The sequence below is a fragment of the Nyctereutes procyonoides genome, unplaced genomic scaffold (assembly GCF_905146905.1).
Source record: "Nyctereutes procyonoides isolate TBG_1078 unplaced genomic scaffold, NYPRO_anot_genome, whole genome shotgun sequence".
Taxonomy (NCBI): domain Eukaryota; kingdom Metazoa; phylum Chordata; class Mammalia; order Carnivora; family Canidae; genus Nyctereutes; species Nyctereutes procyonoides.
In genome coordinates, this window is record NW_026575155.1 from 14938962 (window position 1) to 14966300 (window position 27339).

Consider the following 27339-nt stretch of genomic DNA (forward strand, 5'->3'; position numbering starts at 1 on the left):
ATGAAGCTCCTTGGAGGAAGGAGGCTTGTCTCCTGGTCTCTGCCAATGAGTCTCTGTACTTGGCAAACAGCAGGCACTCAAAACGGTATCTATTGTCAATGCATGAAAAGGCATGTTTGAGGGTCCCTGAATGTTGAAGAAATGCACCTGCCAGCCCAACTTCTGGTAACAAAACACTCCTCTGTTGTGCTTCATGACACTGGAGTCGGACCAGACACCAGCACCACCCTCCACGCACAAATGTGCCCACAGAGCTTCGCAGAGAACCCCCCGCCAACCATCCTACCTCTCCTGTCCCGTGGCCTCCGGGGGAGAGTCCTGTCCCATCAGCGAGCGTGGAAAGTGGGAATACAGTACTTGAGAACACTCAGGCGAGCAATCTGATATGCTATCAGGCTCTATTTACAGTTAGGGACGTTGCCAGCCACACCGCGCCATGCTACTCGAAGTCACGAGTTGCAAGTTTCCTTCAAGATAAAGGGTCTCTCGAGGGCGAAACATCACTAGGAAAAGCTGCACCCTGTCCTCCCCCACCGCCCTCACTTCTCTTAGGCAGAAAAGACCAGCGAAGTTTCCAGATCAGAATGTCAGAGAGGATACCAGCCGCGCCGCGCTAAGGGGAGCAGCATGTGTTTTACATTTAGAGGCTAATGTACATGAGCAATCTGCTGGAACGGTCGAGAGGTACAGAACCCGTGGAAAATACAGCGCAAGTTTCAGATGCTTTTCTTGTGAAATTAGTCATCCGCTTAGCGACATGCAGGGCAGCTGGATTCTTGCACAAAACAAAAGCCGTCAGAAATACCTCACGGTTCCCGCTTGCTCTTCCAGGAACACGGTCTGCTTTTAGCATCAGGTGGAACTGTATTCGAGGTCACCCTCTCTCCCTCCGACGCGGTCTCCCTCCCAGCTGGGACCTAATAGCCACTGGCCTCATCTCCTGAGCCTGGGGGTGGGCGAGGGCAGGGCCGTGGGCGGTCGGGGCGGTCGGGGTGGGTGAGACGCGGCCGTGCAGCTTTGCCCATGCTGGCGCTCCTCACCCGCCGTCAGGCTTCTGAACACGGGGTGCTCCGGATCTATGGCGGGAGTCCTCGGCATCTCTACCTTTATAAGGTTCAGGTGCCACGCTGACGGGTCCGGAGCAGAGGCTGAGCTGAGAGATCATGGGAGAGGCAGGACGCCCAGGAGCACCCGAACTGCTTCGCCAGAGACGGGTCAGGGTTGCCCGGAGCAAACGAGGGCCCAGACCCGTGGACACAGGGAATGTGATGCGTGTCACCCAGACCAGTGTCAGGTCCTGGATCTGGTTCACGGCCACAGGATGGGGGAAGGCCTCAGGCAGCGGTGCCCTCAGATCATGCAGGCGTCCTGCATCCCGAACATTCTTTTCCGGGACCACATTTTAAGAGGAGTGTCCTAGCGGGCAACGAGAAGGCGTCCTGCAACCGGAGGATGCAAATCAGCGTCACAGGAGGACAGAGGGAAGGAGTAGAAGGGCGATTTGCATTGAAAACGTCTCCGGGCCTGTCCCGCAGAGGTGGATCCGCCTTGGAACGTTAGAGGGCGGCTGATGGGCAGCATCGGAAAGACCTCGCGACATGTGGCACCGTCCCACAAGTAGCTGCCCCGAAAACTAGTTGGAGAAGGGCCCAGTTCCCGGAGCGCAGACCAGGCGCCGAGAAGCACAGCACCTGACCCTGTCACAGCTCTGCAGGGCACACATCCCGAGTGAGGGGTCCCGGGCCCACGGAGGCGGCGGCAGGTGTCCCTCCGGAGGTCCCGGGGGAATCCGTGTCGCGCAGGTGCATCCTTGACGGTGTGATCTCGATTCCCGTGGACACACGTCCAGTGGTGGGATTGCTGGATGCGACGGTCACCCTAGTTTTAACATTTGGAGGAGCCTCCACACTGTTTCGAGAGCGGCTGCACCGCATTCCCGCCAGCGCCTTATCTCCCGTGGTGTTGATGTCAGCCGTTCCGACAGGTGTGCGGGGACACCTCCCTGATGACCAGTGACGGCGAGTGCCTTTTCGTGTGTCTGCTGGCCACCTGGATGTCTTCTTCAGAGAAATGTCTGTTCAGATCCTTTGCCCATATTCTAATTGGATCGTGTGTGTGTGTGTGTGTGTGTGTGTGCGCGCGCGCACGCGTGTGATTGCTATGGAGTCGGATGAGCTCTTTACACATCTTGAATATTAGCCCCTTACCAGATATTTGATTTGTGACTATTTTCTCCCGTTCCGCAGCTTGTCCTTTCCTTTTGCGGATGGTTTCCCTCGACGCCGAAGTGTTTTTGTTTGAGTTTGCTGTGGGCCCACGGAGGGATGTTGCTTTGGTTGCTTGTCTCTGGTGTCTCCGACCTCATTCACCCTGTGCCTCCACAGACTGCCCTCCCATCCTGGACTATGTGACCCTCAACGTCACCAGCAGCAGCTTTCGGGTGTCCTGGCGTTTGAATTCTTCCCGGCTCCGGACTTTCCACGTGCAGGTCTACAAGGGGGAGGAGCTCCTCCAGAGCGCCAGCACCGCGGGGAGGACGCTGGAGGTGGCGGGGCTGGAGGCCGGAGAGCTGTATGGGGTGAAGACCAGCTACCAGGCATGCGGGGGCAATGTCACCGCCACGCTGACCGTCAGAACAGGTAAGGGCACCCACACACGCCCTGCGTCTTACCTGAGGGTCTGCGGCTCCACCTCTGCTGGCCCCGAGATTCCCATCCTCTTTCACCCTCTTCTCAGGGCAGGGGCAGTCCTTCCCGGAGGGGCTGTGGGGGCTCCGTGTCCTCTGAGCGGTGCCACGGTGGCCGTCTGTGGTCTCCACGGCTCCTTTCACGCCGATACATCTCGTCCTGTTCCGCGGGGGGTGCGGGGGCCCATGCTCACACCTGAGGTGACGAGGTGAGGAGCCCACCTTCCCAGTTTGAAGGCCTTTGCAGTCTGAGAGGGCAGAGCAAACAGTGTGATTAAGCAAAAACGGCAGCGATGGGCATGCCCTGAAAGGCCTTTTTGCAGCACCGAATTCACAGGACTGCGTCTATGTGTTCCCCGAACCGGAGCCGAGCATCACGGGGCATCCTCCCGGACCTGCTTCATTTCCCGCATGAGGCCCTTAAAAAGCTAACGCGGTGCCCCCTAGATCGGCCTGTGAAGATGCTTTCTTTCACCCAAACAGGTTGTAGGTGTGAACCAGGGATTCAGCTCTGGAGAGGGTGGCTAGTGTGGCCGGGCGGTGGGGGGGTGGGGATGGGGCTCCGCAGGTGGCCGACCTCACCGCCCCTCCCCATGACTGCATCTCCTCCCTGCCTGGCCCTGTTGTACCTGGGTGGGGACAGAGGAGCTCCCAGGCCGGTCTGGGGACAGAGCACAGAAATCGCTGCGTGGGAGGCCTTGTGCGGAGATGAGGGCCAGTGCCAGGGACCGGGGCAGTGAACGAATGAGGGATGGAATGAACAGGCCTTTGAGGACACGGTCCTGCAGCCTTTGGGCGCCAATTTGGGGCCGGCCCTTGCTGAATTGTCACAACACATAGAATGGGCACGCAGCGGCCCCCCCCTCACCCCCGGAGCCGCAGCCACGAAATGGGCCCACCTTGGCACACGAGGCTTCCGACTTCAGAGCAGGACCCACGTCATCTTCTCATTCTAGGGTCCAAGTACTGCCGGGAGTAAGTGAGGGAGCACTCGGTTCCCTAGGTCCTCGGGGAGTGAGGGCAGACCCCAGCTCTCCCCATCCCCTGCTTCTGCTGACCCTCCCTCTGCTCCCTCCCCAACTCCTCTCCCATGGGACATTCTGAGCATGTCTAGATGGGCACGGGGGGTGGGGGGTGGGGGGGGGCTCAGCAACCCGTGCCCTCAGGAAAGTTCCAGAAGACTCCTGAACCACCAGCCTCTTCTCTCCTTCTCCATGTTGTAAAAATGCCTGTTGTGAGCACGCTGCTCTCTTAAGGAGCTTGGTTCACGTTAAAGGCTCTATCGAGGTAATTCGGCGTTAGGAGGCGGTGGGCCTTCCGGTCACAGTGGCTGCAGAGCCTCACAGAGAGTCTGGATTTCAGAGGCGCAGGTGGACACTGACCCCCCCTTCCCAGGAGGCTCTCGTTGTGGGCGGGGTCGAGGCTGACATCACAGGGACACTTGGTGCCCCGAAGACGGGAGAAGGGCCAGAGAGGCCCTGATCTAGAAATGCACGGGGTACAACCCGGTGACTGTTCCGCAGCCCTCGTGGCGCGTGCACCCAGCAGGGATAAAGGGCACATCTGGCCCACGGCCGTTAGGTCGTCAGAGAAGCACACGGAGACGCAGCAGGGCCTGCTTGGATGTTGGTTTTACACTCGGCGATGAAAGAGACACGCGCTCCCCGTCCCATCCTACCTCTCCCGGCTTTGCTTATGGCCAAAGAGAAGGGGTGCCTCCCTTGCCGGGCGACCGCCCCTCCCGATTTGCCGGGGACAGTCGGTTCCTGGGATGGGACTCTGGGTGCCCACGCTTGGAAAGTCCTGGGCGGACAGGTGCATTGGGTACCGGGGCCTGGTGGCATCTGGCGTGAGGACCCGTCCGGCTGTGTGCATGGACGACGCGGGAAAGCCGCAGCCACGCGGGGTGAGGGATGGCATGAGGGGCCTGCGGACCATACATGTGCCGGCTGAGTCCCGGTTCCCGCCGGCGGGGGCCACGTGTGACATCTGCTCCTGTCCCGCCCGTCCCTGCCCTGGCGGTAGAAGCGTGTGTGTGTGTGTGTGTGTGTGTGTGTGTGTGTGGCCGCTCCTTCCTCCGGCGCGGAGGTAAAGCGCCCTCCTATCTGCGTCCCCCGCCGCAGCTCCCCGATCCAGGACTCCTCCCTCCATCTATCAGCAAACACACGTCCCCTCAGAAGAGGAGACTTTCTGGGGAACAGTGACAGCAAGGCGTGTGTGACGGTTCATCACCGATTTTGGCCAATTTGCGTTATCGCTGTTGCAGATGCCCGCGTGTTCGGAGTCACTGTCAGGGTCCTGGACCACAACGTGACGGAGGAGCTGCTCAACCCCGGCAGCCCCGAGTACCAGGACTTTTCCCGACTGCTGCTCCACGAGGTAAAGCCGAAGCGCAGACACGGTGCCCGGGGCGGGGGGGGGGGGGCAGGTGGAGGGGTGTCCAAGCCAGACACCCGTGCGCGCCAGCCCCTTCTCTGCGACTGTGCACGAGCACGCGTCACCCCAGTCCAGATCCTGGGCACTGATTACCCAAGCGCTGCCCCTTAGGGGGGCTCCCCTTAAATCTGGATACAGGGCCAAACGGTCTGTGAAAACCACACTCTGGTTCAAGCGCGCCCCTCATGGTGCAGCCAGGTTTTCTGCGGAACTTTCCATCCAGGTAGCCTGGGGCATCTGTCTCCCTGCTTTAGTGCTGGGGCTTCACTGCGGGGGGGGGGGGCATTTACCAGGGGTCACGGCATCCACCCTCCCCGTGGCTAATGAGGGGGCAGCAGTATGCAGCCCAGGGGAACCAGGCCAGCGGCCAGGGCTGTCTCCCCTTGGGTGACAGATGAACCTGGAACCCAAGTGACTTGCTAAACCACCGAGAACCATGAATGGCCTAAGATTTTATCCTGCCCTCAAACTGATAAGTTCACCTGTTCCTGTCATGGGGCGCTGGCGGGAGATGTGGGATTCTGGGGTCAGTGACGGAGGACTGTCTGCTGCACAGCTGACAGGCAGCATGGGCACCATTGCTGACAGTTCCCTCTGGCCTGCAAGTCCCACAAGGGAGGGGGGAGTGGGGGGCCCGGGTGGGTGGGACACACACACACAGTGCGTCTGTGTCACGGCCGAGGAGCCCCGAACTTAGGGAAACCGGATCTTGCAAAGGGCCAAAAGCAAATCAGCCTAGATGTGGTTCCAGAAAGGGACACTATCTTCATGCTGGGAGACGGGGACAAATCTGCCCTCTCCTGAGGCTGTTCACCCTATAAATGTCTTGGAAGGAGGTTCTGGAGCAAAAGGGCTGTTAGTGCTTCTGGTTGCAAAATGTATAGACACGGGACAGATGGAATGTCCACACCAGGGGTGTTGACACGGGACAGGTCGAAGCAGAGGTATAGACATGGGACAAGTTGAAGGGGGGGTGTAGACATGGGACAGGTCGAAGGTGAGGTGTAGACACGGGACAGGTCGAAGGAGGGTTGTAGGCACGGGATAGGTCGAAGGAGGGGTGTAGACATGGGACAGGTCGAAGGGGGGGTGTAGACACGGGACAGGTCGAAGGAGGGGTGTAGACATGGGACAGGTCGAAGGGGGGGTGTAGGCACGGGACAGGTCAAAGGTAGGGTATAGCCACGGGACAGGTAGAAGGCGGGGTGTCGGGGTGTAGACATAGGAAAAGTCGAAGGAGGGGTGTAGACACGGGACAGGTCGATGGGGGGTGTAGACACGGGACAGGTAGAAGGCGGGGTGTAGATATGGGAAAAGTCAAAGGTGAGGTGTAGCCACGGGACAGGTCGAAGGAGGGTGTAGGCACGGGATAGGTTGAAGGAGGGGTGTAGACACGGGACAGGTCGAAGGAGGGGTGTAGACACGGGACAGGTCGAAGGGGGGGTGTAGGCACGGGACAGGTCAAGGAGGCGTGTAGACAGGGACAGGTCGAAGGGGGGGTGTAGGCACGGGACAGGTCAAAGGAAGGTGTAGACATGGGACCGGTCGAAGGGGGGGTGTAGGCACGGGACAGGTCAAAGGAGGGTGTAGACACGGGACCGGTCGAAGGGGGGGTGTAGACATGGGACAGGTAGAAGGCAGGGTGTAGACATGGGACAGATCGAAGGAGGGGTGTAGACATGAGACAGGTCGAAGGAGGGTGTAGACACGGGACAGGTCGAAGGCAGGGTGTAGACACAGGACAGGTAGAAGGCGGGGTGTAGACACGGGACAGGTAAAAGGCGGGGTGTAGACACGGGACAGGTCGAAGGAGGGGTGTAGACATGGGACAGGTAGAAGGAGGGGTGTAGACATGGGACAGATGGAAGGAAGGAGGGTGTCCGTGCTCATTCACGTGCCCGGTGATTCTCGCGTGTGTGCGGGGCATGGTGTGTGGGGGGGCGTGGTGTGTGTGGCCTCCCTCTCTCGGCATGCTGGCCCTGCACACCGGTGGCCCCGGTGTTTCCGGGGGGGATACAGCCCGTGAGGGGCGCAGCTGCAAGTAGCCACTACATCTCTCCATCTGTCTCACACACTCGTCGCCTGCACACCGATTTCCAGGGCACACAGTGTTTTGTGCGTCTTGTGCTCCGTGACGGGGAGCCCAACTGTCGTGGTGCCCGTGGATTCTCACAATTGTAGTGGGGACCGTGGCTGTCCCTGGGGAGGCCCTGGGAGAGGTGCGGGGGGCCAGGTGCTCCTGTCTCTTCTTGGCCCCTAGAGGCTGGTCGCTGGACACCTCCTCTTGGTCACCAAGGGGACACATTCTGTGCACCATTTTGGGGGGTCACACGGGCCCTGCCCCATGGTTTTGAAGCATCTGCTCTGAGTGGCCGTTGCCTCTTCTCCGCTAGGTTGCAAACGCCTTCCCGCCAGCGCTGTCCGACCTGTACAGGAGAGGCAAGCTGAAGGTGCGCATCGTGTCTCTCCAGGCCGGAAGCGTGGTGGTGACGCTCAGGCTGCTGCTTCAGGACCCTGAGTTCCCAGTGGGACTCTCCACGCTGGCGCCCATGCTCCCGCCTCTGTGGGCGAGCCGGGTGTTCCGGATCGACCCGCGGGGCACACGCGTGCAAGGTCGGTTCTCCTCTATACCCGAGCCCACTGCCGCCAGGCCCCTCAGCGGCCGGGCCACGCGATTTCAGGTCCACGCGTATTTATCGTGAAAGATCGATCAAGCGCATGAAATTCGAATCCTTATTCTGTGTTCCTGCGTGGGGGCCCACCTGCATCCCACGCTTCTTGCTCCAGTGGGAGAGGGACCCCAGAGCCCGGGGAGCTCACTCCTGCAGGTGGCCCAGAACACGAGGTGGGACGGGGCTGGAGGACCCGGGAGGGGAAGGGCCCTGGGGGCCGCTGTCCCCTGCGCCACCTGCCAACCGGCCTCTAGTTCCTTGGCCTGAATGTTATGTAATTTCACTTCATGTTGCCTTGAGGCAGGAAGTCGTAGATCAGGGGAGGGGGAGACACCTCGGGACAGACGAGGAGGGTGGTGGGGAGACGGAGAGGAGAGAGACTGTCAGATGTAGAGGTAGAGAAGAGAGAGACAGAGACACAGAGATAAAGAAACGGGGATACAGACGTAGGGAGAGACAGAGCTAGACAGGGAGACAGGAAGACAGAGATAGAGACAGAGATAGGGAGAGAGCAGAGAACAGGCTGATGTGTGAGGCAGGTTTTGCCGCTCAAGCCGGGGGGGGGGGGGGGGATGACATTCCCCGGCGGGGGGTCCTCAGTTGCTCCCTCAGTTCCACCCAAGGCCAGACCCGAGCATCCCTCAGGGGAGCCAGCGGCCCCGAGTGCTGCTTCCCGGTCCCGGCCCTGTGCACCAGGCGTTGGGTTACTCTTGCTCCTTGCCCGCGGGTTGAAGGGGTGACCTCCCCACCCCCCCGAAGAAATGTCCACCTAGACCTGCAGATTTAGTTTGGAGGAAGCGTCTTTGTAGACAAAATTAAGGTCAGGATCGGAGATGGCCCCGGATCGGGGGAGGGCCCTACAGGAGAAGACGCAGAGGAGGAGAGACCCAGACACACAGGGAGGACGGCCGCAGGGAGACCGAGCCGAGGCTGGGGGCCACGAGCCCAGGAGCACCGGGAGCCCCAGAGGCCGGAGGAGGCAGGGAGGACGCTCCCCCCTCCGCCCTGAGCCCCAGATGGGGCCCCGCCGCCCCTGGATCCTGGACTTCGGCCTGTGCAAGTGTGAGAATGAACCCTGTTGTTTCGAGCCAGCTTGGGAGCTTGTGAGGATCTGGGGGGGGGGGGGGGAAGAAGAGGCAGAGGAAGAAGAGGCGCCTTCGTCGCTCATGTTCTCAGGGTGTCAGCAGGTCCCGTCAAGCGTCCCCATGAGGTCCCAGAAGCCCCTTCTCGCCCTGCAGGCTCCTGGAGGCCTCCTGGTGCCGGCACCCCCTTCCTGCCCGGCGACTGGGGTGGGGGCGCCCAGCCCCATGCAGGGTCTTGTGACCCAGCGACCGCTGGCTTGTGTCACCAGAGCCCCGGGCCCAGCCCCCCTCGGGCAGGCAGCCCAGGCCCCGGGCGGGGCACCCGAGAAGCGCACGCGTGGCCGTCCTGCGGAACGCCAGCAAACCGCGCTCGGAGGCTGCTCTGCTCGCGGCTGCACAGAAATGCTATTGTTGGCGCCCTCGGAGCATTCCTGGGTGGCTCGGGGGCTCTCGCCTCCGTGAGTCAACATGTCCCAGCAGCGCGGGGGGTCACGTTGTCATGACCTCAGCTTCTCCCTGGGCCCATCTGTCGTGGGGGGGTCAGTGGGTGGCCACATGTCCTTGGTCTGCCTCCAGGAGGGCGTGCCCCTCGCTGAGCAGCACCCTGTTGCTCCGCGGCTCGGCTCGCCCTCCCGCAGCTGCAGGGCCCCCAGGAGCGAGCCCTCCCCCCTGCACCCCCGAGGCGTCTGGTGGATCCAGAAGGTGCCGAGGCCCCCTGGGCACTCTCACTCCAGACCTGCCTCCTCCCTCTGGACTGGAGAACCACCTGGCCTGGGGCTCTAACGCAAGACGAGACAAAGTGTCCTGCCTCACTCGGGCTTGCTCCAGCTGCCCCGGCGGGGGAGGCCGCTGAATCACCGTGGCTAAAAATAGCCTCCAGGTGTTCAGGGGTGGGAGCCCCGTTCTGGACTGCGGGGCTCTGCTCTCTCATCCCAGGTCCCCAGCCCCCTCCACCCCCCAAAACCCCTCGAGCAGCCTGCAGGCTGTGGAGGAAGTGGGGCAGGGCTCCAGGAAGACCCGGGGGCGGGGACACAGGGCCCTGTCTGGGGGGTGGGCAGGGAGGAGAGGGGGCGGTGGGAGGTGACTGTTGCATCTGCTGATGAGCCCTCGGGTCTCAGGGAGCTGTTCCGTGAGCTTCCGTGAAGATCACATGAAGCGAAATTGAAAACCACAGCACGAGAACAGCCCTTGGCTGCAGAGTTTTCTCCGCATAAAACCGAGCGTGCGTCCTGTGTCATGACTTAAATATGGGCGAGTCTGGGCTCCTCTGGCCCAGCGAGCATGGTGGATCCAGGGGAGCCTGTGACCGGCCCGGACACAGGTTGTCGCCCAGCCCAGCCCAGCACCCCCAGGTGGGCCCCTGGCTCGGTCCCCCAGCAGAGGCCACTCCGTTCTGAGCCACCTTCTCCCCTGGGGTGGGAGGGACAGGCAGGCAGTGATCTGAAGGATGGATTCGGGGTGTGGGGAAAGCTGTCCCCCCTCCCCTAGCCTGGCTCCTCCTCACCTGGGATGCAGCTTGAGATATTTACTCCTTCAGGTTTATCATGCGTGTCACATGTAGCACTTTATCAGTCACATGTCAAAGTGCACGAGACCATCAGATGTTTCCTTGCAAGAGTGGGGGTGGCAGTACCCCGGAGGGGGCGGGAAGAGGGGGTTGGAGAGGGCAGTGGGGGCCCCAGGAGCCTTGTTTCACAGGTTGGCTAGTGCGGGTCCAGGCTGCCGCTGTGTCGGGTGTGGTGGGTGAGCAGGTGCGGGGGGCCCCTTACCTGATGCTCTTCCTTCGGCCCACAAGGGTCAGCGCTGCCCAGTGACAGGGGGTCTTTGGGCTTCTTAGTCTCCCAGGCCGGGGAGGAGGTGTTCAGGACCGTTCCTCCGTGCGTCTCTAAGAGTTCCGGTTAGATTTACCCAGATGCCTCCAGGCTTGGCTAGTTTTCTTTGCTGAAGGGCTAAATATTGGGGGGATGTTGGCCCATTGGTGAGGAGGGGAAGCATCCTGGTTTTGGGGTCTGGAAACAAAGAATACACAGGAGAAGAACATATTCACACCAGTGGGTGCCAAGGGCTCCAAAGGGAACGGACAGTCGCTAATCTTTGCCCCCAAAGCAGCCAGCCGGCGGTGAAGATTGTCACAGGGAGATGCGGGGCCTGCGGTCTTGGGTCAAGGACAGGCTTCCGGGGGGCTGGGGGCCCACTGGGTGTCGAGGGCACACCACCGGCCCCGGCCTTCGCCCCTCGACTGCTGGCTGCAGAGGTGCTGGCGGAGAACTCTGCTCCGTTGCTGTTTTGCCTTGTGAGCAGCCTCCGGCCGTTTCTCAGCAGCTCCGTCCCGTTTCTCTCCCGCCCCGCAGACTGGGACGAGTGTGCAGACAGTCTGGGGCACGACTGCTCCCCCGCTGCCCAGTGCATCAACCTCGAGGGCTCCTACACCTGTCGGTGCCGGACGGCCAGGGACGCCAACCCCTCCCGAGCGGGCCGGGCCTGTGAGGGTGCGCCCCCCACCCCCACCCCCGGGACCTCCTATCCCATAGCCTCTCTAGCACCCACAGGCCACTGTCCTGCATCCTTCCCTTATTCATGTAACGTAGGGCACACTGACGCCGGTCATCAGCACCGAGCCCTGCGCTGAGCCCAGATCTAGAGAAGTTGCCCCATTTCCGCAAGGGCCGGGTGGATTCAGCTGCAAGAACGGGGCCCTGTGCTTATGTCCTGGCTCTGCAGCCCCCCAGCTGGAGCTCCACTCGTGGCACCTGAGAGCTCCCATTTATCCAGTGGAGAGGCCCTGCCGCCCCCTTGGAGAGCTGCAGACACGAGCCCCACTAAACATTCGTGATCCCGTCGCCCCCAATGAGACAGCCTTTGTCCCCACTTTTGGGGGCCCCCCGGGAGGCTCTCGCTCATGGGTGGCATCTGGTGGGTTTTGCTTAGTGTCTTTGGACCAGGTGTCCCCTCTGAGAGTGGATGTGTGTCTTGGTAGGTGACGCGGTGAGCCCCACGGGAGGTGTCCTGCCTCCGGCAACAGGAGTAACAGCCCCAGTTCTCGGCACAGAAACAGCAGCCCTTGACCGGGAGACTCCTGCCTTGTGGCCCAGCCCTGGGCACCCATGGGGCACGCCCGCAGCAGGCCAGGCCCAGACCCCAGGCCTGCCACCCAGGAGAGGGGGCAGCGACGTGGCCAAGCAGGACGGGAGTGGCACAGGCCAGGGCATGAAGGAGGAGGTGCCCAGCATGGCCCCAGGCTTGGTGACAGGCCCAGCGACAGCCAGCAGGGCTCCCGGGAACCCCCATGGCTCCCCTCCTGGGGCCATGAATGTCCTGCTGGACACCCCTGGATGGTTGTCAAGAAACTCCAGCATGGAGCCGCCCGTCTGGCCCACACCTACTGAGGGCCCCGCAGACCACATCGAGTGGCACGCCAGTCTCCCCACTTGGAGAACACCACCAGCGCCCCTGGACCCCACAAGGCCACAGAACATGCACCCTGGGCCCTCCAGCTCCCCGGACCTGCCCTCAGCCCTCACCCCTGAGTCTCTGAAGCTTCCGTCCTGTGGTGAGTGCCTCGGATGGCATGTGCTAGGGGGCCTGTGCCCCGAGACCCCGGGCACACCAGGGAACCCTTGCGTTCCAGTTGGTAAAGGCTCACACGGTCATTGAATCAAAGACCTTTGAGAAAAGTCAGGTGTCTTGCTCATCGTATGGCTGCGCCAAGTGGGGCACAGCACAGCCCTGTCCCTGGGGGTGGCCTCTGTCTTGTTAGGACTGAAACCTGGTCCCTGTGCTTTCTCCAGTCCTCCCCTGCCTGTCCCCAAGCCTTCTGGTTGCCCATCAGGAGCAGGAGGTCGGGCCCAGGAGGAGCCTGTGGGGTGCATGTGTCCCCTTAAGCACTGCAGAGCCCCCCCCCACCCAGGAGTGCTGGGCACCCCAGCATTTCCACGCCTCCCCAGCAGTGCAGAAGCCCTGAGCCCTAGTGCAGTCCCTGGCACCGTGCAGACCCCCTGGCAGTTCTACTGACAGCACACAGAGGACTTGGCCATTGCCAAGGTCCTGGGGCAGCACCGTAGATGGGCGGCAGCCCCGGCCGTGAAGCTCCCACGCGGCATCCCTGTGAGCTCACTGTGCTAGCCCGACCCCGGCTTGCCGCCAAACAGAACCTAAACGTATCTCCATCGGTGCATCTCCTCTGCTGAGTGTTGCACGTTCCAAGACTACACGGCAGGCCCCGTAAGTCAGTACCGTCGAGCGCCCCCCGGGATCACCCTGCGGGAATGGCTCCGAAGCCAGCCATGGCCACCTGTGCTGGCCCCTCTATGAGTCCGCTCAGGGGTGGTGGGGTAACCCCTCTGGAGGAGCCACCCAGCATCTGCTCAAGAGGTTTGCTTTAGGGAAGACCAGGGACCTCAGTGGCAGAGAGAAAACCAAACCGGAAGGGGCGGGAGTGCTGTCCGAGGGAGCCTGGGGCTCAGGGGGCTGTCCAGGGACCCTGTACCACATACAGGGCTAGTGGGGCGGGGGGGGGGGACTTCGAACGACTTCCTTGGGCTGGTGTCCGCCGATGCCCTCTCCTGTCCCCAATCAGTGTATTCGATTTTAGGGTTTGGTGAGGCTTCTCCGGTCCTCTCTCCTTGGATCACTGGATTGCTTTTCATTTGCTCGATGCTTATGCCCACTTGCCAGATCCCGTCCCCATTGAGAGGGTCACCGTCTCCAATGTGACCAGCACCAGCTTCCACGTGGCGTGGGCGGCGGACCTCGCCCGGCACCCCACCTTCCAGCTCACCGTCACCTCCACGCGGAGCCCCGCGGTGCACCTGGAGACCCGGAACGCGAGCCTGACGCTGTCGGGCCTGGAGCCCGGCGTCCTGCACCTGGTGGAGATAGCGGCCGGAGCGTGCGGGGAAGGAGGTGCGGGGGCCCGCCTCAGAGTGAGGACAGGTAATGAATGGGCTTCAGGGACGCTCGTGGCCACTTGTGCTCAAAGGGAGGGAACAAGTACGTGAGAGATTTTCAGCGCGTTCAGGTTCAAAAGAGCCAGAATCATTTGCGAGCAGCTGCGTTTCTGCCTCTCGCGGGCCCAGGAATGCAGCAGGGGGCAGACCGCGGGCCACGCGGAGGCGCAAAGTGCTCAGGACTCTGCCCGCAGAGGTGGTGGCCGCTGGCTGCCCCGTGTCCTCGAGGGTACGTGGCAGGAAAACACGTGTGGTGCTGGTGTGCTGAGCGTCACGCCCTCCCTCTGATTGCTCCCGCTCTCAGCGGACCTGGACTTGGCTTCTAGGAAGGACGGATAGACAGGGGACATGAGACAGTTGGACAGCTTGTCTGTCTGTCTCCTCCCGGCCGGGGCCTGGTGAGGTGGCGTTGGTGCTGGTGATAGTTATGTGTTCGGACAAATCTTGTTTCTCCCCCTTTGCACCTGTCGTCCAGATACTTCCCTGAATGCGTAAGTTGCTCAAACAGCCAAGGGCTGGCTGACGTTGCAGATGGGTCCTCAGGTCTTGGGCAGCTGTGTAAGGGCTGACGGCAGAGTGCTCCAAGGTGGGGTGCACAGCCCTTGGGGGTGCCAGTAAGAGGAGCTTTCAGCTTCCGTGTGCGTCCTTTAGGGTACCGATGAGCTGTGGACTGGGAAATCAGAGGGAAGTCGGTGTGCAAGGGTGTCCTCCAGCAGGTTCATGGTGGGCTGGAGGAGGGACGGTCACTGCCGGAAGGCCTCACCTGCTGGAAGGAGGAGCCCCCACCACAGGCATGTGACCTGTGCCGGGGCGGGTCCCTGTCCCTTCTCACCTGTGCACCTGTCCTGCTCCTGAGGCTTTTAGATCAAGCTGTGGCGTCTGGACCCATGGTCCTCTGGTGCAGCGATAGCCGTGACCCCAAGGACATGGGTGTGGGGGTCATCAGGCCATGCGTCCTGGGATGGCTTGGTGGTTTGTGCTAGGCCTGGGCAGTAAGCCGTGGGGGCAGCACTCTCAGCCCCGCCGGGAGAACCTTGGCCTTTCCTCCAGCGCCCTGAACAGCAGGCACCTGGCAGGTGCATCACAGATGTCTAGTGAAGGACCGAACGAGGTGGCTGCTGTGCTGGATGCCACCTGCCAGACGCCAGGGTGTGGCCAGGCGATGTTCCTGGACCGCGTTTTTGTACCAAGGCCTCCTGGAAGCCCCACGTGGAGGGAACAGATTCCCATGGAACAGACCTGGTGCAAAAGCAGGGACCACCCTTAAGCCACGGGGAGACAGTGCTCTAGGGGGAGGGAGAAGAGAGTCAGGACCCCTGGGCGCTGTGCCGTGGGCTGTGGGCTCTGGCAGGGGTGGGGCAAAGCCACCCCACGACTTGATTTGCCCAGGACATCCAGGTGGGCCCCTGCGGCCTGGGCATAATTAACTGAGAGCGCCTCCTTTCCTTCTCGAAGTTGTCCCTGCTGGTAAACCACCTGGGCAGCGTGTGCGTGGAGAGCCACACGGGGGCGGGGAAGAGGGGGGCAGGGGGCCCAGAAGCTTCTCCGTCTGTGCCCCGGCTGCACGCCGGCGTCCTCTGGGGTGGCTGGGCTGTGTGTGCATGTGCGGGGCACCACCAGCCTCCGGTGCCGTTCTTTCTGGCCGACGTGAAGCCACCGAGCTGCGCAGTCACCGTTCCCAATGCTCCAGACGGGTTTGTTCTCTGTCCGCAGCGGCCCAGAAACTCAGAGGCAAAGTCAGAATAGCCAACGTCAGGTACGTAGAGTCCTTGGGCAATGCAAGCAGCGAGGAGTATCAGGACTTCCGGGAGCGGTTCCTTACGATGGTGAGTTGGGGGGGACCGTCCCTTCCTTTTCGGGACGTGCACAGGGGGGTGGACAGAAGCCCAGGCACAGCCTCGCGGGATGCGGACGTGTAGGTGCCAGGACCCCCCACCTCCGAGGGAAGCTCCGTCCGGCGCGGTGCCTGGTGTCCCTGCCGCTAGACCCATCGGCAGGTGGGGGACACACCTGGGTCCCTGCTGCGTCCTCGCTCGGCGCTGTTAGCTGTTGGGCCAGCTCCTTTATGGCAGTGGGACCCCGTGGAGCAGGAAGCCTGGCGAAGAAAACCTTTTATAAAAAATTGAGATCTAATTTCACGGTCCCTAAAATCCACACTTTACAAGGGCTCCGTGCAGCGCTCTGGGCTTTTTCTGCGAAACTGCACAACAGCCACCGCCAGTTCCAGAACATTCCCATCATCCCCCCGAAAGAGGCCCCGCCTGTGCCCATTTGCGACAACTCCCCCAGCGCCCCGGCCCTGCCACCCCTGCCACCCACTAACCTGCCTGCCCTGGATGTCGCGTGTGCACAGAATCATTACACGCGTGGCCTGTGGCGTCTGGCTTGCTCCCCGGAGCCCCGGGCGGCCACACGGAGAGACCACGGTCCGCGCGCCCCTTCATCCGCTGATGCGCGTGGTGGTGCTTGCACTTTCTGGCGAGCGTGAACGAAGCTGCTGTTCCTTTTTCCTGATCTCGCCGGCGCCTCCCCCGCCGCCCCATTCACACTCCCAGGGACGGTGGTGGCCGGGATTTGCTGCAGCTTGATTCCCCTTTGACGAAGAGAGGATGCGCTGGTCCCGATCCCGCGGTCTCCTGGATGCGGTGGACGTCGGGTCCCCGTTAGCTTTCCCTCCCCGCCGGGTTTAAGACCCAGGAGAGAGGGTTTGGAAGCGCCACCTCGAGGCGGAGGGTGCTCGCCCCGTAGCCCGATGACTTGGTTCTGTTCTCCCCTCCAGGGTGGAGGAAATGGGGCCCGCTGGGGCTCCTCGGGGATCTGGGATCCTGCCTTATTTGTCCTGGGTCCCCAGCACCCAGCCCAGTGCCCCTGTGCATGGATTCAAGAGTTGTCAATGGTCTTCTGTAGGTTCCGTGATGTTTGCACGTAATACTAAGCAACAGCGCTGACCATCGGGCCACAGGGCCGCGGGGACCATGTGCAGCAGCCCCAGATCCACACACATGTCTGCACGCATCCTTCGTCCCCCAACCATGTCTTCGCTCGCCTCTTTCTGGGGACCGTTGTTGGTTTGTCTAGAGTTTCAGGATAGCAGATGATTGTGCAGCTTGTCACTCATGTAGGACAGCTTTTGGGAGGTTGTGGGTTAACGTGGCACCTTGTTCCCGTCACTGCCTAGCGTGGAGGCTGGAACTTTGCTTTGAGAAGGATTTGAAAGGCAGCCCCGAGGGCCTTTAATCCAACCGCATCTCTGGAAGTCCCAGATGAGAGAGAGAGAGAGAGAGAGAGAGAAAGAGACAAGAGCTAGCTCTTCCAGTGGTAGTGATGGTGGCCCGGTGACCGGAGGTGACAGCAGATTTGTCACCTTGGATGTCCCAATGCTGAGAAGTGAATCCATGAGCCCCTGCCTTGAGCCACCACCCCTCACGGGGTCCAGATGAAGACGAGGTTTTCTGGGAGGCCAGACCCCAGAAGCACACGTTCCCATAGAAGTCTAGTTCTGTATGGAGCACTTAGAGCCCCTACTCGGTGGCGTTTTGGCTGTGAGGTGCCAGGATGGCCTGCGAGGAAGGATTCCCTCCAAGGTGGTAGAGGGAAAAGCGAGGCAGGAGCTGTGTGTCCTGGTGGGAAGGCTTGCAGGGAAGCGGTTTTGGGGAAGGTGGGAAGAATGGCAGGGGAGCTGGTCTACAGCATCAGTAGAGGGAGTGTTCTAGAAAATGAACAGTGAGAGAGAGATGACCCCCCCCCATGTCCACCCATCCAGCCCCCACCCTCCACAGCTCTGCGCCGAGAGCAGTAGGTTCTAAACGCCGTCACGTGCGCCCCCTTGGGTGACGTGTCCCCCCCTCCCGCCAGGCAGGGCCCTTGCATGTCACCCACACCGGCCCGCGGATGTGCTCTGGGGGAACAGGGCTCTTCTTGGGACTTGGGGTTGGGACACGGCACACGGGACCTTGGCCTTTGGCTGCTGGCCCGAATCCCAGGAGGTGACCCCTTGGTCGGATATCCTGCTTTCTCTCATTCTTTTCATGTGCCATCTCTTCAAAGGTGCGGGGTTCCTTGCCAGCCGCCATGCTTCGGCTCGTGGACTCCGGTGGGGTCCAGGTGGAGGTGACCCGCATCGCCAACGGCAGCGTCGTGGTGGAGTTTAACCTGCTGATCACCGCAGACGTGGGTGTCCGCGAGGTGTCCGCTGCGTTCCTCGTGGCCTTTCAGAACGCGTCTCTGCTGGAGGTGGTCGGAGAGGACACGGTCATCCAGGGTAGGTGGAGGCCGGGCTCCCCCCCCGCCCCGAGGCTCACTGTGTCTGCAAGAGAAGTGGGGAGACCCCAGCTTCTGCCCTTGTTTGGAAGATGTCACCCTATGTGTCTCCTCCTAGGGGCTCCCAGGCAGGAGGTCAACATGGGGAACAGATAGGACCCTCATCTTTTTTAATTTTTTGTTTTATCATTATTTTTTTAATTTAATTTATTTCTTTTTCTTTCTTTTTTTTAAAAGATTTTATTTATTTATTTTAAAGAGAGAGAGAAAACATGAGAGAGAACACAAGCAGGGGCAGAGGGAGAGGGAGAAGCAGACTCCTCGCTGAGCGGGGAGGCCGATGCGGAACTCGATCCCAGGACCCCGGGATCATGACCTGAGCCCAAGGCAGACGCTTCACCGACTGAGCCCCCCGCCCAGCGCCCCATCTCTCTTATTGCTACTGTGTTGGTTTCTGAAGGTTTAGGGGCCGGAACCATCCTGGTGTGAAGCTGCGCAGATGCCCAGAGATGCTGCTCCCTTTCCGGGGACCGCCCTGGGCCTCCTCTGCCACCCACGTAACCGGGCTGGGGGTGCACCTGCCCCTCTCTGCAGCCCACGCTTCCTCCCAAGCAAGGTTTCCAAGGAGATCCTGGTAAAAATAATTGAAAAGAAAAGCAGGGAGAAAAAGCCATTTAGATTCTTCTTTCAAGTCCTATTTGTCATCGCGAGCTGTCGTAACCAAATACCACGGACGGGGCGGCTTCAACAACACAACAGCACGTTCTCACAGTTCTGGAGGCTGGACGGCCCAGATCCAGGGGCCCGCTGGTTCGTTTTCTGGGGCTGACCCTCTCCCCGCCGTGTGGACAGAGCTTCCAAGGCCTTTCTTTCCCCGTGTGTGTGCCGAGCTCTGGCGCCACTTCTTATAAGGACGCCAGCCCTCTTGGGTGACAGTCCCACCTTTATGGGCTCCATTAGCCTTAATTACCTCCTAAACGCCCCCTCTGCAGACACAGTCCCACGAGGGGTTGGGGCTTCAACGTATGTATTTTGGGGGCACATTTCGGTTCACAGCGCGTGTCACATCAAATAAATGATGAAAAAATTTCATGTATGACGTCACTCAGAGGCCATACAAGCATTTTTCCGGTTTTTGGAAAGAGGAGCGTTTTCTAATTTGAAAATTGAAGGCAAAGGAGCCCCCAGAGGCAAAGGCTGAAGTATTTGACTCTATAAAAGTGTAAGCTTTTTATATTAAACAAAATAAAGGCGCCCTGCTGAAGAAGGCAACACCCCGAAACATAGTTTCAATCATCTTTTTAAAAAAGGTTTTATTTATTTATTTGAGAGGGAGAGAGCGAGAGAGAGCGAGTACAAGCGGGGGGAGTGGCAGGCAGAGGCAGAGGGAGAAGCAGGCTTCTCACTCAGCGGGGACCCCGATGCGGGACTCGATCCCAGGACCCCGGGATCATGACCTGAGCCAAAGGCAGACGCCCGACTGATGGAGCCACCCCCAGGCGTCCCACCATCCGTGTTTGAAAGGACCAGGGGGACATGTCACCGAGCAAACTGTGCTATGCGGGAGGCGGCCTTAGGTGTGGACATGCTCTCTGCTCAGATGGCCTGATTTTTACCCATTTCCTGCAGTAAACCCCCTTCTGTGAGTAAGAGTGACTGGGCGCAGAGACCAAGGCAGGCAAGTGCGCCGAGGGCCTTCTACGGGGACGGGCTTGCGGGGTGCATGGGCCTGAGGCCAATGGCCGGGGCCGGGGTCCTGTTGGCGCCCCGATGAGCTGCTCCTCCCCAGCCCCCCGGGACCAGGAACCCTCCCCCCTAGCAGCCCCCGCAGACGTCCGGACACCGGCTCTTGCCCCCATCCCGGCCGAGAAGCAGGTGCCGCCCTGTCCCCTCAACTCCCCAGAACTGGCCAGCTTTGTCGTCCCTCCGTATTCAACTCCGCGGCCCGAGAAGCACGCCAGCTCCCCACCCCACAAGGCCGTGTGAACAGCCGGAGCGGGAGCACCTCTCACCCGCAGCCCTCGGGGGCCCGGTGACCGTGACCGTGTCCCGTCTTGTTTCCGATGTCGCGCAGATTACGACGAGTGTGAGAGCCAGGAGCATGACTGCGAGCCGGGCGCGTCCTGCCGCAACACTCTGGGCTCCTTCACCTGCAGCTGCGTGGGCGGCGCCCCCCACGTCCCTCTGGAATATTCTGGAAGACCCTGTGAAGGTGAGATTTCCCTAATCCCTTCTCTGAGATACTGTCAGGTCATCTGTTCTTTTAAGGACGTCCGTTCACAAAGTCCTTCTTTTCCAAACGGGGTCAGCATATTTTTACGTCCTGGATGCGTTTTCCTACGTGTGTGTGCACATGCATGTGTGTCTGTGCACACGTACGTGCCCCTTCACACTGTGCCATGCATCTCCAGCCTCCTGGGGGCACTTCGCGTCTCTCAAGTGCCCCCGATGAGAGACTATGCACGTTAAGGTCTGCGTCCTCTCGGATTCTAGAAGTGACCTCCGGAGCCTACGGCCCGTGTGATAAGCAGCACGCGGGAGATGTTTCTGCTCGGCCCCTCCTTCCACCCCATACTTTAACCATTAAATGGGGCCTCAGTGGATTCAGCGTTGGCCCTGAGGTGACCCCTGTCATGCAGGGATCTGTGGTCAGGTGGAGCGAGACGGACACTTATGCAAGTAAACACTTGTCACCGGGAGTATGGAGTGTGTTCTTGCTTGCAGTAGAAGCAGGAGGCTCAGAGGGGCTAGGCTGTTGCAGCTCCATGAGCAGGGTCAGGGAGGGCTTCCTGGAAGAGGTGGTCTTAAAGGCCCGCTAGGACAGCACTGGGCAGAGGGGCTCCAGCGGAGCAGGGTGCCCTGGGTCAGTGCAGCAGTGAGCACAGAGCTCCTGACGGGCGCACGGTGCCGGCGCAGTTGGGCCCGGCTGAAATGTGGAGGGGGCCGGGAGCGAGCGGGGGAGGCCAGTGGAGAAGGCGGTGAGCGCCACGAGCGGGTTTGGGCTGCATCTTGGGAGCTAGGTGAGGGGTCGGAGCGGCGGGTGAGCCCCACCCTGACAGAAGAGAAGATGGGTGCTAGGGTGGCAGGTGATGGAGCCGGGCCCAGGGAGCGGGCTGACACGTGTCCTGGGTCGGGTTGGCGCAGACGAGGCCTGGAGCCCTGGGGGGACCCTGGACGTCTCTGCAGAGCCTTTGTGTCCCCATGGAGGTTGAGGCTGTGCTTTGGGGGAAGCGGGAAGTGGGGGGAGGAGCTGGGGACTCAGGATGCTGAGACTAAACACCCACCTTAGAGATTAGGGGGGTGTCACAGCCAGCCCTCGGGCTCAGCCCGCACCCAGCGTCAGCCCGGGAGAGTCTGGGGGGTGGGGGGCAGAGGGCACCATGGTCCCCTGGCCCACAGGAGCCCCCGGCCCACCAGGCCAGGCCCCGCCGTTGGGCAGGAACGTGCAACAGGTGCATGTGTGTGATCGTGGCCAGAATGTGCAGCCCGGGTGTGTGCGGGACTCAGCCCCTGCCCCCTCCACGCGGGCTCGCAGGCCAGGCTCAGGGGACCCTCCCGAAACACAGACCCAGTCTTGGTTTCATCTCCTTGTGCCTTGCAGGTGACCCTCCTGGCCACGTGGCCCAGGCTCCCGGGGCCCCTGGGGGCCTCCCCACCCCTGCAGGAACCAGGGCTGCCTCGGTGCCAGCAGCCAGCCAGGGGCCCCAGGACCCGCCCCCGCGGCTGAGCCTGACGGAGGCGGTCAGGGTGCTCTGCGAGATCGAGAAGGTGGCCATCGCCATCCAGAGGCGCTTCCTGCGGCAGGAGTCCATCCCCGAGTCTTCCCTGTACCTGGGACACCCCTCCTGCAACGTGAGCTACCACAACAGCACCCACGTTCTCCTGGTGGCCGGGTGGAGCGAGTGCGGAACCGTCGTGCAAAGTGTAAGGGCTGGGGGGCCAGACGCGGGAGGCACACAGGGAAGACTGCACCCCAAGGTCTCCGACTTGAAGTGGGGGCCCCAAGAAAGGGGGACACGTTAGAGCAGTTTCTCACCGGGGACCAGACTGCGTCCTACATTCAGGAGGGAGTTTCAGGCTCTGCCCTGCGGGATCCTGTGCAAAGGGACTGGGGTCGGCCTCGGGATTTAAAGATACTTCCAGGGATTCTGAAGCATAGGCAGGATGGGCGGCGGCTAGCGAGGAAACAGGCAGGAGAGCTCAGTGTGTTACCGTGAGCGTCCAGACGTGCACGTGTGTGGGAACATGCGTGTGTGACTGCGTGAGTGTGCACACATTTGTGCACGCTGGGCAAGGGGGCTGGTGTGATCACAAGGACCTGGCCAGAGGGACTGAGGTCTACTTCACTGCAGAGTCGTTGACAGGGTGACAGGCAGCACAGACGGGAGCCCGGCCCATGGGAGCTCCTCTGGGGGTAGCACCCCTGCACCCCGGGTGCCAGGCTGACCGGCTCCAGGCCCTGGTTCTTCCCAGGTTGGCTCTGGGTCACAGTTAAGGCTCCCGTGTCCCTCTCACCTCCCTCCTCCCAGCACTGAGCAGCCTAGAGGCCACCAGCGTCCTCTGTGAGGCCCCCTCACTGGCCACGGGGGGACAGGGTGGCCCCCTGAGAAATGTGCTACCCTGGGACAGGACCTGTGGACACTGACATGGTCCCCAGATGCGTGCGGGGAGGACTGTGTGTGCAGCCAGGGGACATGTGGCAGAGGCTGGGTGAGGGGGGCGGAGAGCAGGGGGTGGTGGGCGGGACTGACCAGGTGGAAGGTGCTGGAAGGAGCGGTTCTGGGAGGCAGGGCAGCTGGGCCCTGGGTTGAGCGTGGACGTGGAAGGGTCTGGTGGTGGCCGTGCCCCAGGAGATGGTCTCAGCCGGGGGCCGCGTGGCAGTGGAGATGGGGAGGTTGTCCTCAGTCGGGAGGTTGGTCCACATGGCAGGGGCCCAGGGGCCTGGACTTCTGCCTCTAAGAACCTCCTGAGGGCAATTCGAGGCCTTGTTTCCCAGAATGGGGTGGGGAAAGGTGGCGGGGCCATGGGCTGGGTGCCCTACCTGCATGGTGATGGTTAGGTCCCCGTGTCTAGGTTTCTTTTTTTTTTTTTAATTTTTTTAAAATTTATTTATGATAGTCACACAGAATGAGAGAGAGAGGCAGAGACATAGGCAGAGGGAGAAGCAGGCTCCATGCACTGGGAGCCTGACGTGGGATTCGATCCCGGGTCTCCAGGATCGTGCCCTGGGCCAAAGGCAGGCGCTAAACCGCTGCACCACCCAGGGATCCCTGTGTCTAGGTTTCAATGGGACCTCGTGGTCAAGGGGTCAAGGATGCCCTGCCTGCAAGGACCAGCCCTAAGGCCCCTGTGACTCTGCCTTTCCAGGGGCCCTCAGGGGTACAAGGGGGGCAAAGGCCTCGTACTCAGAGGCTTCTGATTGGGGCCCAGTCCGTGCACCCCAGTGGGGACACGTGGGCTCCGGGCACGGGCTGGGCTCAGTCAATAGGTGATGCTGGGGCCACAGGCACAGGGAGGCAAGATCAGGGGTTGAGAGGAGCAGAGCTGGGTGGGTGCCCCGAGCAGGAGGCCTGGACGTGGACAGTGGGCCCACGCGGGGAGCAGCCCCGCCGAGAGGAGGCAGGGGCTCCAAAGGCTGGCGAGGGACTTGGTGGGAGGCTTCTGGGGAAGAGTCTCTGCCCGAGGAGAGATGGGACATGGGGGCAAAGATGGCCCTCAGGTGCAGGCGTGCTGGGGGCCAGGCGCTGGCGCTGCAGGGTCAGGTGCAAGAGGACGTGGGGGGGCAGGCCGCTGCGGGGTGCACGTGTGCGTGCACGTGGGCGTGCGGGGGATCATGGCCGAGCAGTGCACTTGCACAGTCGGCCTGCTTGCCTCTCTCGAGTGTGACTCCAGCCTCCTTGGGGGCTGTGGGTGGGAGGAGCCACCAGGATGTCCCCAGGGACCCAGAGCCTTCATCAGCCCCCCTCCCACCGTCCAACCAGCACAGCTTAAACATGACCCTGGGGACTTGCTTCTCTTTCTTAAGGATTACTCGGGCTCCCTGGAGGCGGGCCGCACTGATGGGGGGGTGGGGGGGTTGGGGGGGTGGTAGCAGCTTCTCAGCAGCCGCGGTTCTGAGCCCCAGGGCCTGCGGGCCCCGGGCTGGACGGTGGGCCCGGGCAGAGCTGCCCCCGAGGGTCTCAGGTCCAAGGTAGCAGCCTGCAGGCTTGCAGAAGCGAACTGAACGATGCAGGAGATGATGTGGGCAGCTGTTGGGGGGGAGCCTCATACGGGTGGGGGGGCCCCGGGGGCCAGCCGGCGCACTGGCTCGCTGCCTTTGTTTCCCTGAGCCACACACACACCTGGTACAGCTGTCACGTTCAGTAGGGTTCAGAGCCCTTTCAGAGCAGAGGGAAATGCGTCTCTAACGAGCCATCCCAGCCCTGGAATCCACAGAAGTTCTCCATCTTTTTTTTTTTTTTTTTTAGTTTCTTTTTTTAAGGATTTTATTTATTCATGAGAGACATAGAGAGAGGCAGAAACACAGGGAGAGGGAAAAGCAGGCTCCATGCAAGGAGCCTGATACAGGACTCGATCCCAGGACCCTGGGATCACGCCCTGAGCCACAGGCAGATGCTCAGCCCCTGAGCCACCCAGGCATCCCGGAAGTTCTTGATCTTTTTTGACATTTGCCAAAACCTAAGATTTCCCAAAGACTATTTATACAAATACAACGGAATAGATAGAGTTAGCAGGATCTGCTTCCTCCTTTTTTCTTTTCTTTTCTTTTCTTTTCTTTTCTTTTCTTTTCTTTTCTTTTCTTTTCTTTTCTTTTCTTTTCTTTTCTCTTTTTTCCTTTTTTGGTTCAGCACTTTCAATGTTATTGACCCCTTAATGTCTTAGATGTTAAATCTAAGGCTTTAAGGCTCCCCCATAAGCCGGATAGGCCGCATACAGATTGTGCAGAGGATGCTCTAAGAGACCCAAAGTGATGCACACACCCCAGGAGATTCGCCAGCGTATGGAATCATCTTCACAAACACTTCCAAAATTCTTGTGGGGGCGGCAGGGGTCTGTCCAGTTTGTCTGAGACACTTTTCAAAGCGATTTTCAAAGGCACCAAATGTGCACCATGGTGAGCATGCGCTCTGGACGGGGGGGGGGGGAGAGGGGGGACATCAGAGATTTGACGCCCTGTCTGTTATGACCCTACGTGTACAGGAGCCTCTGCTCCTCAGCTGGCAGAAGCCACCGGACCCCCAAACATCACATAGATAAGTATTGCAATGTAGGGAGATGCCCATACAAGCAGACGCAGAGACAGGTGCACGTTCAAAAGTGTTTCAGTGCTTCCATTTTCGGGTAATTCGGTGAGGAACCTGGGCAGGTGTGTTCCCAGAAGCTAAAGCATCACCAGTCTCTACTAAGGCAAACGAATTCCAAGAATTAACCGGGTTTTCCAAAATCCGAATTTCACCATGTATATAAAAACCTAGAGACACCCCCCCCCCCCCCCGGTCAAATCCAGTAGCTTCCAATATACGCTAATGACTCTCTGATGTAGTCAACTCACCCGTGCTTACCGGGTCTGTTTCACGGACGCACGAGGAGAAAATACACTTGCCGTAATTTCTCGTAAGCGAGTGGCCAGTAAGGAGTAGGTGTGGGAGCTGGAGAGGCAGAGGAGCTTTCAAAACGTCTTCCCCGCGGCGACTCTTCAGTCCAGACCGTCCAAAAGCAGCCGCTCCCCGTCACGCTCCTGCAAGCGTTGCACCACCTGTGACCCATTCGTGCCAGAACCTGGTTGGCCGCTGGATTCCGCGTCTCTATCAGACTCGGGGGTGCCATCAGGGCTGCTGGTCTCCAGATCTCTAGTTTCAGCCATCGCTGCCTGGCAGGCTCACCGTGACCAGGCCCTCCGCTGTGCCGCCGTTGTGGGTGCCACCCTGCTGCCCATCACATCCTGCTTCGGTGGTTGAGTTTCCATGGACGCTCCCGATGGGTCCCCACCGGCTTACTTTTCAGCCAGGCCCCCGGCTTCCTCCTCCTCGTAGGTGGTCTGGGTCGTCCGTTTCTCACAGTTTCCCCTGCCTCGTGTCGACTCCTAAGCTGGTTAGGCCGTGCCTTCAGCCGAAGAGGTGCCACACTCGCCACTAGGCGTCCACCAACAATCCGCAGGCGTCCTTGGCTGGCGCTGTGCCCTGTTCTGGTGACAGCGTAGCAGGTGTCCGTAAAGGGGCGCTGGTCTTGGGAAGCCCACCCCCATGATGGTCAGACTCCAAGCCACGAGCACCGCAAACGAACGAAACTTCAGGCATCTTGTCAAACAGAAGACTTGGTTCGGCTCCAGTATGACGATGGAGATTTTCACAGAAATATCCGTCTCCTCCTATATGCTCGCCACTGAAGCACATCGTGCAACTGCCCGCCTCGGGCTCTCCGTCCCCGTGGTGGGCTCTGGAGAAATTCCAGAACCCTCGTGCGCTTCGGAAGGAGCATCATCCTGCACAGCTGTCTGGAGAGCCTCTCCTGCTAAACGTTCACACCGCAAGCAACCAGTCCTCAATCCCGGTTGACTCTAACGTGGTTTCTGTAGGTCCAAACCAGTCTGCTCTGCCCCTGGCTCTAGGGGGCTTCACTCCATGACGGGCAGGCTCAGCATTGTTCCCTGGGGGCTCAGGTGAAGGTCACGATGACCTCTGCTCTCTGGAGGTTGTCCTCTGGGTCCCTGGGCTCCTGCTTTGCCCCCCAAGACGATGGCGCCTGGAGAGAATGCCGGTGGTCTAGTGTAGACTTCAATCAATTGATTTTACCTCGATTTCTTTGTGGGCGGGTATTGTGCTCTCGTCTCTCGTTTTTTTTTTTTTTAATAATAAATTTATTTTTTATTGGTGTTCAATTTGCCAACATACAGAATAACACCCAGTGCTCATCCCGTCAAGTGCCCCCCTCAGTGCCTGTCACCCAGTCACCCCACCCCCCGCCCTCCTCCCCTTCCACCACCCCTAGGTCGTTTTCCAGTCGTCTCTCGTTTTCAAAAACGTTCTGGGGGATGATTTGGGGAGGAATCGGATCTATTATCTGGGGGGTGTCAGCCGATGATCCAGTTTGTCTCCGGTTCTCTTCCAATGAGGAAAATGGGCAGACAACACAGGCTACATAAACCAGGGGTCAGGACTTCACGCTCTCTTTGGCATTTGATGTTAGGAAAAGCTCATCAGGGTTTTGGTATTTGGGGGACAAGCTTTAGAGAAGAGCCATCCCTCCCCCGCCCCGGG

The 27339-nt window shown here is 60.6% G+C and overlaps 1 protein-coding gene across 1 annotated transcript in view; it reads left to right on the top strand.

Annotated features, from left to right (window-relative positions):
* Window positions 1–27339, top strand: part of UMODL1 (uromodulin like 1) — a 62344-nt gene that overhangs the window by 23062 nt on the left and 11943 nt on the right. The window contains exons 7-17 of the mRNA XM_055313670.1: window positions 2385–2639; window positions 4953–5065; window positions 7516–7735; window positions 11228–11365; window positions 11854–12097; window positions 12221–12426; window positions 13551–13808; window positions 15536–15648; window positions 17870–18083; window positions 20157–20294; window positions 21684–22006. Of these exons, the coding sequence (XP_055169645.1) occupies window positions 2385–2639; window positions 4953–5065; window positions 7516–7735; window positions 11228–11365; window positions 11854–12097; window positions 12221–12426; window positions 13551–13808; window positions 15536–15648; window positions 17870–18083; window positions 20157–20294; window positions 21684–22006 (2222 nt within the window). The remainder of the gene's footprint in view (window positions 1–2384; window positions 2640–4952; window positions 5066–7515; window positions 7736–11227; window positions 11366–11853; window positions 12098–12220; window positions 12427–13550; window positions 13809–15535; window positions 15649–17869; window positions 18084–20156; window positions 20295–21683; window positions 22007–27339) is intronic.